Below are 12,551 nucleotides of genomic sequence, written 5' to 3' on the forward strand. Positions count from 1 at the left end.
ACTTCTTTCATAGTACTATTCCACAATTTTGAGGAGCACTATACATTTCTTTCTTGCACCGAGTCCAAAATTAATCCAAATTAAATCAATGGTTATATTCCGCTTATGTTCAAGCAAAATGACAGCAAATGCCTTCCTTTAGCCCAGTTAAATTACAGCAGGAAAACTTATACTACTTTCATAAAACTCCAATTGTCAAGATTGTTTTTCATCTTTATTTTCTCAAATTATATAGTAATATAAAAAGATAAATGCACGTTGGGAACAGCCTGCGCGTTTCGTCCCGGTTCTCATGGGACTTCTTCAGGGCACTGGACCAACTTGTGGGCAGTCCTGTGTTTTATATAATTCCAAGAGTAGAATTTTTTTTGCTTGACCCAGAAGAGTGAGCATTTTTCTGAAAAATAGTAGGGACAAGCGGTGTTCAGGCGAAATTTGCATCCAAAACCGTTCTGTTGTATTATCTTTCATAGTACTACTCTTTAATTTGAGAGAAGCAGTGAAGTATAGAACTACCTGTGTATAAACTTAAAAGTCATAAACAAGTCTGGAGCGAAACAAAGATAGTTCGAGCAACAAGGAGCTAATGTACATTTGATGAAAAGAAGCTACATCTGGCACTCTCGAAAGAAACAGGCATGAAATAGTGGATTTATGAGGTGAATAAAAAGTAATTCAGACTGTCGAATTTCTAGTTTACTACTGGTTTACTTCCCTCTCTGTTAGCAAACTCGGGGACTGAAATTGCTTCCTTCTGATTTGAAAAGAACTGAACGGTGCTATTTTAAGCACATAACAGATCTTGGACTACAAAGGAAGTCACGGACAGGTTGCCATCTGATATGGCTAGTGTTGTGTACAACATAAGACATTGAAGGCGCTGTTAGATTGGAGCCAAATATGGTGCTCTTCAAGAAAAGGACCACCTGTAACGCAACAGAGGGCAGGATATGGTTATTACAGGAAGGTACTTATGACCATTTCAAACGAACTCCCCTTGAATCAGAAGGAATCTATATACGTTGGGGTTTGTGGATTCTTTCCGGGAATGTGGCACGGATCCGACAAAAGATTTCCAACAATGAATGGTTACGTTTTATTGAAGCTTTTAACATCATATGCTAATAGGGGAAATGGGCCTCTGACCACATCTTTTTTTTTTTCACCTGCAGTTCCCTCACCAACTGGAAGACCTGCTGGAGGAAGGAGGGGCGGGGGTGGTGATGGGGTTGGTAAGGGAATATTTAGTCCTTGTATCAACTGCTGCTGGGAATTTTCAAGTAAAGGAACTGTTTTTTACCTCATTTCCAACTAGTGAAGATATCTCATCCTAAAGAGTTTAACATAATTGTAATCAATTTTTATTATCATTATTTTGATACTCAACCAGTGGGAATTATCGAGGATCTAAACGCATCCTCTTGGGTTGAATAATTGAAGAACCAAATGTGGTTTCTCTTCTATGGGCGGGTGATTTTAATATATGTAAATGCATCATTAGTGGGAGCCATGTCTGTGGAATCAATAAGGAGCCGGATGATCCGGTTAGTCATTTCACGCGTTCTGCATATGGAGAGAGGCAAAGGAAGCACCATTGACCATATTCTAGAGTCAGATAACCTGGTTCCATTGTTAAAAAATACAGTATGGTCCGACTCTCCCCTTTTAGTGATTATCTTACTGTTACTCTTGCTTGCATACACTTAGTTTCCCCTATGCGTGGTAACTTCCAGCTCATGACCTATACAAAAAATAAGGGGTACGTGGAAAATGGCAACATGTTGACAGTAGTAAAAGTTTCACAGAAATGGTGAGCAATAATTACATGGAAATTCTACACTGAATGGGATACAATTGTGAGCCAGCAAGTATATGGGAAATTCTCTACTATTTGTAAATCAAGGAATGCTTTATTATGGATTAAGAACCCATGGATGTGTTTGTACATGGTTTAACTCCGAATGCACCAATACTTACAAAAAGTAGATTCCTTACCTTAACCTGTGGGTTAAAATTTGGTCTAGCACGGAGCTGAGTTTTACTCGGGATTAGTGGAGTATTGCCTGAAACAGACTAATATGTTAGCTATCCCACAGATCAAGTCAATAAAAAATACTCTTCAAGACCAAGAATTCGCTTCAAGAATACTAGTGAGATAAGTCCATACACGAAGGCCTTGGTATGGAACACATATCATGCCCACACAGGCAAGATGAGATTCGAGAATGTTTTAGTTACGGTTACTATCCATTTATATATTCCATTGGCAACCTGAGAAGGCATTGAGCCCCATCACTCATAGATAAAGGCACCTGAAAACAGATTCTATTTAACTCGCCTTTGAGTAAACATGATTCATTTTTTTAGTGGTTTTTCCCCTCACTGGGACTTCATTTGCTTCTTTAGCCCGTTATCCATGCAACAGTGTCCATACAGTCCACTAAGCACTTTGTTATTTTGCACTTTATATTCTGTTTTTAGAACTCATTTTTTATGTCCAATTTTAAATCGGGAAACACATCAAGAACGATTCCGGATTCTACAACATTTTGAGTCCGCAACAATCTGTTATGCAGTGTTGAATTTGATTACCTAGGCGACGAGTTTAAGGAAAAGAAATATGCTGCATGATCCAGCTATGATACAGGACGCCAATGATGTATATTTTAGTAACTGAAATTTGGGATACTGATTTGTGTAATGATTGTACTTTTTTTAAATATATGCTTTTGTGGTCATGTTGCTGACTGAAGATTATTTGAACCTGAACAATAAGACATTGTTTATCTGTCCTTGTATGAGCACCAATGCTGTGTTTGTAGAGTTTGCATCTTTATTATGTACGCATCTGGATTAAGTGCATGTGTGCGCACGTCTCTGGTGTAAGCTGATGAATTTCTAGTCTTTGTACTGCTTTTCTTTGTAGCAACCTTATGTTTGTCTTTGCAACCTTTTGTGCATGTGCCTATGTCTGCATGCTCCCAAGTCTCTGTTATATGTACTTCTAACGTGCGTTCATTGTGCTACCCTTGTGTGTAGTGTGAATGTTAAACAGAATACATGTTAATAGGTCTGCAGTGAGTTCCTGTGTAGTGGTGCATGGGCATCTGTACTGCCTGTAATTTGAGAATCTGTAGTGGGTGTATGCTTGAGATTGTCTCATGTACAGACAGCTGTACAGTATGTAATGTGTGCTCTGTGCCAATGTTGAGTGCATTTGACTGTGCAAGTTGGAGGGAGGGTGGAGGACTCAGCCTTCATGGTGGAGGGTCCGCTGGGCACATCCACAGGACTAGGGCAGCCCTGTACGCACCACCCAGATTTCAGAGTGGACCCCTCCTGCCCAGACCCCTCCCTTCCCCTTACAGAGAAGATGGGAACCTCTCGAAATTGGCGCCATGTACGATAATTACCGATTGGTGTGATATAGAAGCATAAAATGCTGATCTAATATTCATACTCAAATGAAGTCTGATCTGGCCTAAATGCACCTCTCTCCAAGGTGCTGTGTGGGTTGTGCAGTAGCTACTGCATAGATCTATATGCATTATTTAGGCTGTCTGCTGACCGTGTTATTTACCTACAACTTGCACACTGCTTTCCATCTCTCTTTGCAATGTATAAAATATTTTTGTTGCTCCGAGACACATTAATAGAATTCAATGCTTTTCAAAGGGGTTCTGTTAAACAAATACTTTACCTATATTTCTGTAACTTTTTAAAACTATTGATACAATAGGGGCTCTGACGAATTGGACGCCGTCTGGAACACCTCAGTGAGGAGATTAGTTTTTAGGGCCACCACAGGGAGGTCAAGGTGGAGGACCTCAGCTGCCCGACGGAGCACCCCCATGTAAGAGGCACCCTCCTCCGTGGTAGGTAGAGAAGTAAACCCCGGGTCAGAGGAGACATCAAGGCTGACCAGTCCTGCTCAGAGTCACACTGACAAGCAAGGGGATCCTCTGACCCCTCCCAGCGATCCTACACCTCCGCCGTATGTGGTACAGGCTGCGGCAGCAGGGCTGGGAAAGGGACAAACGGCGTCCGAAACTGCGTCAGAAACTGCGCCGGCCGGGGTCGAACCGGCGCTGTGTCCCAGTGCGGATCCCAGGCAGAACAAAATTGTCCTGGAACCTGGGCAGGGGTAGAACCAATGGTATCCACTGCAGCGCCGGAGGCAGAGCCGAGGGTGGCGCTGGAGCGAAGCTCGCACCGGTGGACCTTGTGGCGCAGTGGCTGGAGCCAGGGGCACAGGATCCTGTGGCGCTGTGGCCGGAGCTGCCGCCACACAATGGGAACCTGACACTGGACCGCGGGGCCCGAGGCCTAAACAGGTGGTCCACGGTAGCAAGAAATTCTTGCACCTGTGCGAGAGTCACCGACGCACCCAGGTAAAGCGGGTAGGTTGCGGGACTCCCAGGCTCCGAACCCCTGTCCCCCTCGTCTGCATCCGGGGACCGACAGGAGGGACGTCGGAGAGCGGCAATGCTTCTTCGACTTCTTTTGTGTCATCTTACCCGAATCCGAGGGGGAAGACTTGGAACCAGAGGAGTGATGACGGTGGCCCCACGATCGTTCTCTGGAGCTGCCCCTGGACCGTGAATGGCGCAGGGACGAGTGCCGGACCTGAAGCAGCTTCCGGCGCCGCTCCCTCAATGCCTTCGTGGCCATGGCCCGACAGTCCAAACAAGACCGGGAGTCGTGGTCATACTCCGGGTAGTAGAGACAGACTTTGTGGGGGTCCGCCACCGACATATTGCGACGGCATGCCCCGCAAGACTTAAAACCAGGCATCCCTACGTGCACAAGAGTAAATTTAAAAGTACAGGAGACAAAAAGTCTCAAAAAGATAGTCAAAAAGTGACTAGGGTACGAGCTCTAACCGGATCTGCGCTTACTGGCGCGGAAAAAGTAAGAACTGACGTCAGCGCGTGTGGGTGGCACCTAAGTAGTCTCCGTAACATCATCTCGGCGCTTATGACTCCAGCGACGGACAAGGAGCCGCACTACGCCACCTAGGGAAGCGCAGGGGTACTGCTGACGAAAAAACTTTCCGGATGCAGTCTGACGCCTGGGGATATTCTAAGGTAAGGAATCTATCGCTAACGTGTCTTTTTCAGATAAGAGGTTCTACTATAGGCACAGGTAGCCATGAAAAGCGAAACTCATGAAGGGTCTACTAGAAGAGAAAAAACACAGGAGAAAATAATTTAAAATTAACATTTTAAAAATGTGATCCAAAACGTTTCTACCAATAGGCATGTTTTCATTTAACCTCAACCTAAAAATTGTATTGTAAAATATGTTTCTGGATAATAAATGCGTGGAGATCTTTTGTTTAAGGGAGAATCTTCAAATGGAAAAACTTTGCCCAGATGGTGTCAGTCTCGGACAACAGATGGGCAAGGCAGAGATTTTGTTTCCAAGAGTATACCAAAATATACCTACTAGAAAGCAATTCAAACAATGAAAAGAAGAGTTGCTCCTTTTCAGAGAACCAGATTTGTTCCACCAGCGATACAGATATGAATTTCCATCTGACTAATCTCAAAGACTCAGATAATTTCAAGAGAACGCTCAAAGTTTAAAAGAATCTCCAAGGTATAAAAGTTTGGACCATAAAGAGGTTCCGAATGAAACATGTACACATTAAAGCTTGCATGTACAAAATCGTTCTCCACTCTGTAGCAAGAGGTCTCAGGAAGGATAGAACGCCACTCTGCGACAACGCACATGCTTTGTGTGAGAAGAGATCGTGGTTTTCATTTCCACATAGTTAGTTGTGGACTCCATGAATTGTGCAGCACCTGACTAGAGATGAGGAAATGAGAGTACCGACAAGTAACAGGGTGCTGCAACCAGCTATACAACCTCTTGGCAGAGTACAAAATAGTGAAGAATAATGCCAAGCTAAGGTAAAATGACAAGAAGCCAAAGGAGGTCAAAAAGAGCCCCAATGAAGCAACAGAATACATCTGTAGAAAAGTGAAGCAGCCGGGAGAGAGAGTAGTCAAGGTAGAGTACATAACGAGGGAACGGTCTGCTGAAAAGATGGGCCTGTTCTTTAGATTGTTTAAGAATATCTCAAGAGACTTCCCTTCCAATTTGTAAGAAATGCACATTTAGGAAGTTAGCTGTAGGTCCTTATTGTTTCTCGTTTCAGGTTGATGGCAGATTTCATTGTGCTGGTAGATGTAATCCCACAGCCAATAAATTGGAACCCATGGTATACGGTGTGCATGAGTGTGAGCTGTTTTCTGGCGTACCTTTGAATGGTGGCAAGCATCAAGATTGTGCTGTATGGTGGTACCATTTGGACAACCATGTGGTTCCAATGCACTTGTGAGCGCACAGAACATGTTCATTTTACTATTCATGGAAGGATGGGTTGTACTCTTAAAGAGCATTTCAGTTGACAATACAATTGTGGTAAATTTAAAAGTTATATTACTGGGTCTACCTCTAGTCATCATAATACCACCATCGAAGTACTCATTCAAGCATCTACCAACACAACATATTCCAGTTTCACACTACCAAAGAACTTTGGATGAGAAGAGCCAAGGAACGTGGGTGGGACCATTTCCCCATTTGTTCAGGCTTCTGGGGCGAAAAAGGCATCGCAGTTTATCTAAAAACTCTCTAAAACTAAACTTGTGGTGGTTTGCAGCATCAACAAAAAAACATTTCTCCTTAGTCCATCCCCAGCCTTGAGCAATGCTATCCCAATGACTCCTACATTAAAGACCTATGTCCGAGTGCAGAACGAAGCAGCTACATACCTTCAACGCTAGCAGCAGAAGGAAGGTCTCTACGCTGTAAAAACCACGATCAACAAAGTCACCCATGAAGAGATAGTTGGTTTCTGGAACATCGCCTCCAACCTACAAGAAAACGAGATGGGAGAAATGACAGAAGGTGGAAGGTTGGGGCTGTGGGTGTTGCATTTCAGAAGGGCCACGCTGTTACCAGTACAAAAAGATCCAGCATATGGGAAGATGGAATGAGCGATGGACTTAAAACACGAAAAAGGAAAGAACCAGCACTCACCCTAAATAACTCTTTAAGGTCATAGAACTGGCCATGGATGTCTCCACATACCTGCAAGGAAATAAGAACATCCATAAAAGTGTAGCCACTCATGTACCCAGCAGCTCATTTAACAAACCATATCTAGGTCACAAACGGCAGAAGCACTAAAGAATTTTCACAGATATTTGTTTGTATTATAAAAGCCATACTCACTGTGACTGGAGAGTCAACTCGCTGTACATTGCTTTCCTCCACCAATATCTCCCTGGAAGAGAAAAACAAAAGAAATAGCTGAGAAACTGCAAGTGGAAACAACTAAGTGCCAAATTCAGGATTCAGAAGACTAGTGTGTGTAAATGCACAAGCAGAGGAGACCACTGTTCCTCACAAAAACGCACTCTGAAGTTCCCCATACCCTCAGTCACTTGAACATAGTTTTAAGTATGTGCGTTTTAAACTAATTGTAGGAAAACCGGCTATAAATTATTGTACAAGTACAGGCAAGCCCACCAGATCAGCAACATACCGGCCTGTTCCACCATCTATAATGAAGGAATAAGACACTTTACCCTGCACACTTTTACTCCACGTACTATTACCCCGCCGTTTTTACACCGCAAAATCTTTTACAACGCATTCCATTACAACGCATTCCCCAATTACAATGCAATTTACTATTCTAACTTCACTGGGTATTACTTACAGGAATGCGCAGAAATAGCTTGTGGTGTAAAGCCCTACCTTGTAAAAGATTTTGCGGCGTATAACATGCAGGGAAATGGCATGTAGAGTAACCCATGCAGGGTAAAGGATGTCTCCCTTAATGAAGCAAATACTCTCAAAAACAGAGGTGTCAGTCCAAGACTCCACCAGCACTGCTATATTGCACTGGCCACCTGTGCAGCTTGGCAGAATAAAAAGCTCTATTGTTCCTGTAACCTGACCGTAGGACAGACTTCAAGAGACCAATAAATCCTTTCACTTATTCACATGATCAGCAGCCCTGGTGTTAAGCCTCCAAATGCATCAGCAGAGTGGTTGGTGATCGAAGTACTATGATAAAAAGGAAACTTAAAGGAAAGATCAAGTTAGACAGGAAGAGTTGTGTGGAAAAGTAGGGAGTGTTTTAGACCAGGACTGAAGAGCAATTAAAGGTCTGCGTCTCAGTGACACCGTCACGGTCATCTCCCCACATCCCCATGCTTAAATGTGCTTGGACCACTTACTAGCCTTTATTCACAGAAATATGCCCAGTCAGCACCTTACTTTAATCAATGCTAAGACAGCTAGAGTGAGTAAATAGTGGTATGTGTTTAGGGTGGCACTGGGAGAGGGTCTACAATGTTGTGGATCCTCCCCGTGTGGAAGTTTACATGGTACACTAGTACAATCTCAACCTCTACCAGTCACTGCCAAGTTCTTCAATTAGTAAAACATGTGCTCAAATATGATTGGATTCCTAATTAATTGGCCTCAGTGATTCGGCTTCTTGTAGATGCCCAAAGGAGTTGTCCGCTCTGTAGGACAGTAAAGTCAAAAAGTTGAGAACTTCACTGGCAGTTGAGACATCTCCATTTCCAACATTTACCAGAGAAATATCCGTAAAGATCTAAATTACAATAATCTTTGTTGCCGTTTGTTCAATTGAATACAGAGTTAAGAAACTATTTCCACACTGATTACCAATAAATAAATAATTCTTCATCGTTATGGAGACCAAATGTCTTTGTTTTCAGTCGTATAATGACTTTAGACTCCAGGCGTCAGTGGTTTTATTCTTTCACCACAGCTTTCATTTTGTGTGATCATGGCAATATCATAAAACTTCATTGCTTTCCAATAATTTTAAGGTTCTTTCATGTAATGCTTTACTATTGCATAGCTAGGGATCCTTATACGATACTGCACAAATGTGTTCTAGAATCCTCCTCTTGAGCTTTCAAGTAGTACTGCCTATGTATTTGAGGCCATACTCGCACCCTGCCATATACCACATATTTAGAGTCACAAGTGATTTTTAGTGTACTCTGAATTAAATGGTTATTCCTGTCCATTATTGGTCTCCTATTTTTTCCACTCTTGCAAGCTTTATAGGCATTCCATTTGAAAAAGCCGGTTTGTGATTTGGTGATCCAATCCTATGGTTTACGGTCCTTAAAGTGACTTCCGACTAATTTTTCTTTAAGAGATGGTACTTTTCCTAATATGCTTCCAATGTATGGATCATGGCAGATTAAGTTCCAATGTCTATTGAAAAGTTTTTGTATTTGCTGACTATCTTTTCTATATGGTAAAATTGGTCTTCTAAGTTGTAGCCGGCTGTATGCTAGAGTCTTCTTTTTTTGGTTAGGAGTGTTTGCATAAAGGATTTCTGTGTTACCCTAACAAGACCCTTTTTGATATCTTATTTGCAACCTCTTTGTTCCCTCTTTATAACTATTTGAAACACTCGTCATTGGAACAATTTCTACGCATTCGCAAAAGTTTACCATATGGTATGCTTCTAATTAAAGTTCTGTGATGAAACTTGGAGACGTGCAAAATGCAATTGGGGGCTGTTTATTTTGAAATTGACGCCCCCAAGCTGTAGTCTCCAGAGGCCCCCGGGAACCCTATCGTCAGGGCTAATTTCTAGAATAATGGAGGAGGGGCCACAAGCCCTGTCCCCTCCTTCCTGAGCCCCTAAAGGCCACCGGAGAGCCCACCCCTCGGACCAAAATTACTGAAAATGGAGTGGGTCTGTGCACCCCCTCCTCCTCCATACCATTAAAACCCCCAGGGAGCACAGTCCAGGTACTGAAGAAGTTCTGTTTACAGAACGAAACACGTTGGCTGTGGGTCATTTAAAAAGAGAGAAAAAGCAATAAAGAAGGAATTTCAATCATCTTTTTCAAAACGGACTGGATATCAATTGATTTGATTGTATACAATTGGAAAGTGGTGCAACTTTAATATAGCTTATATATCACTCATGAGATGTTCTATGACATCATTAGATCACAGATGACCTCTCAAAAGAGATCACTGATGACATCATTACAGCTTCTTTTGTACACATTGCTCTATAAACAACTATAGGATTAGAGGTATGAAAGTAAGTGCAAAATAGCTCAGAATAATAGGACACTTTTTATTTTTTTGACTTTTGCAAAAACATGACTTTTTACAACAACTTTGTCAAGCCTGACAAGAGAAGTAATCTGAACAATATGTCTAAATTAATTTTCACATTGTGTTTATTTCGTCCTTTAACTAGAGAAAAGTAGCCCCAGGTATAAATCGTTAACACTCACTGCAGCTGAAGTGGGTGATATTTATTTGTACATACAAAATTCTTAATAAAAGCACAGACTCATAACACAACATATATTGATACTGTATAGACGCTTATGAAAGTAGAGGGAAGTGACTATGTGACCCCAGTGAAGTGACCATATTAAAAGGCAGGTTATTGGAATTTAAACTATTTCCATTAGGAATTCTGATTCAATCCTTTTAGGTCCAAAAGTGTGTTCCGGTATTCTCAGGACTATACTTTATTGGTTGCCGACGTTTCGACTCCAATCTGGATGTCGGAGTCTCTTCAGGACAAGACATTCTGGGGACTAGAGGCACTTGGGCTCAAGTCGAAAGCGCAAATTCACTGTTACTTACCTTCAGTAACACCTTTTCTGCTATTGACAAACCTGTAGATTCTTCACCTTGTGAATACTCCCAAGCAACAGACTGGATCCGGAGAATTTTTAACAGCAATTGCCTCACTGGTCAGTAAGGGGCGCTGTCTGTCTCCAGGTCAGGTCTGTCCTGCTGCAGATTAAACGTTGAGGGCTGGTATACCTGCACCCTTTCGTACACTGACAAGAGTTTCTTTCTGATGTCGGTCCAGGCGATCGGATGTAGAGTCCAAAGAAATCAGAATATGCCAGCATGCAACTCATGTGGACCAGCCCTTTCAAGAAACGCATCACAAAAGGTGATTTGAAAAGAGATGGCAATTTTGGCAAACCCAAAAAGGCCAAAATGTAGCTCTTAACTATTGCCAAAGCAAGGCTTACCAGACTAAGGAAAACAATAGGAGGTCAGTTAACTTTGCCTGCAAAAGCTAAATACCATGGGGAGAATACCAGAGAATATATTTATCCCGGTGTCCTGCATGTACAATTTTGGTGGAAAGACGCCTGGACACCAGAAACATCTCCCACTTCAGGAGGGATGTTGAAAGCCATCAACTGTTGCTGCTCAATTTCTACACATGGAGGTATAGGCTGTGTAGGTTCGGGTGGACGACCAGACCCACCTACTGCAACAGGAGGTCCACCCGAAGGGGCAGTCGTAGTGAGGGAAAGATGTTATTCTAGGTACCACACTGTCCTTGCCAAGTCCAGAGCCACTAGGACGCCTTGAGTCCGGTCTTTCTTAGTCTTTTTCAGTACTCTTGGCAGGAGAAGTAGGGGCTGAAAGGCATACAGGCACCCTTGAGCACCTGTCGAGACAAATGGCATTTCAGAGTGAGACAAGACTTTGAGCACTCCATAGCACTAAAGTCTGTACACCGCGCATTCGCTACGATGGTGAATAGATCGAGCTAGGGTTCTTCCGATTGCTGGAAGAAGTCCTATGCCATCTTTGGGTACAAGTGTCATTTGTGAGCAGCTAGTCAACCTCAACTGAGTCAATCTGCCTTGGCATTTAAAAATTCTGCTAGGTGCTGGGCGATCTGGAATATACCCAGAGCATTCAGCCACTTAAGATCATGCTGCGCCTGCGTCTCGAGGCCCTAGCCCGTGCCTCGGGCTAGGGCCGTAGAAATCGCCTGCTGAACAAAGACACGGTGATCGGAAGGTCTCGGGAAGAAGAAGCGAGTCCTTGCTAACGGAAATAATGCCGGCTTCTACACTCGGCGAGTGAAGTTGCTGTGAGCTGCACTGAGGACATCTATGTCGAGTGACGTCAGACACACATCTGAAGCTCCGGTGAGGTATTATTTGAATTAGGAGCTGATTCCGGCAATATCGGTATAAACACGCTTGCCTGACTCCAAAAGGGCGGACATAAGGACATCCTGAGCGCGTAGCCCAGCAGTGCATTGCCTTAAAGCAAGAGGGGTCACAAAGGGTAGAGGCCCAGAGGCTACCACAGCAGGAAGGCTCTGCATCTCCCGGAAGCCTAAAGCGCGGTGCTACTTAGCACCCGCGCCAAGCGCAGATGAACCCACACAACAACCAGGGTGGATGAACCCACACAACCCACCGGCTGCACTGGGAGCCGCGCCAGCGCCACACGGCCAACGCGTGGGAGCGCGACCGTACCAACAGCGTCAACACGGCCTTCACCGCCCTGCGCACCCTCATCCCCACGAGCCCGCCGACCACAAGCTCTCCAAGATCGAGACGGGCCTGCGGCTGGCCTCCAGCTACATCTCCCACCTGGGCAAAGTGCTGCTGGTGGGCGACGGGCAGCAGTGCCACACCACCACCTTCTACCACCACCACCAGCAGGGCAGCAGCCCGGGAGGGTGA

At 43.8% G+C, this 12,551-nt stretch overlaps 1 protein-coding gene across 1 annotated transcript in view; it reads right to left on the reverse strand.

Annotated features, from left to right (window-relative positions):
• The window catches only part of PPP4C (protein phosphatase 4 catalytic subunit), a 182,665-nt gene that overhangs the window by 69,247 nt on the left and 100,867 nt on the right, over positions 1–12,551 (reverse strand). The window contains exons 3-5 of the mRNA XM_078652391.1: positions 7,246–7,297; positions 7,051–7,101; positions 6,783–6,884 (exon numbers count right to left, since the gene is read on the reverse strand). Coding sequence (XP_078508517.1) covers positions 6,783–6,884; positions 7,051–7,101; positions 7,246–7,297 — 205 coding nt within the window. The remainder of the gene's footprint in view (positions 1–6,782; positions 6,885–7,050; positions 7,102–7,245; positions 7,298–12,551) is intronic.

Source organism: Lissotriton helveticus, chromosome 7, assembly GCF_964261635.1.
Source record: "Lissotriton helveticus chromosome 7, aLisHel1.1, whole genome shotgun sequence".
NCBI lineage: Eukaryota > Metazoa > Chordata > Amphibia > Caudata > Salamandridae > Lissotriton > Lissotriton helveticus.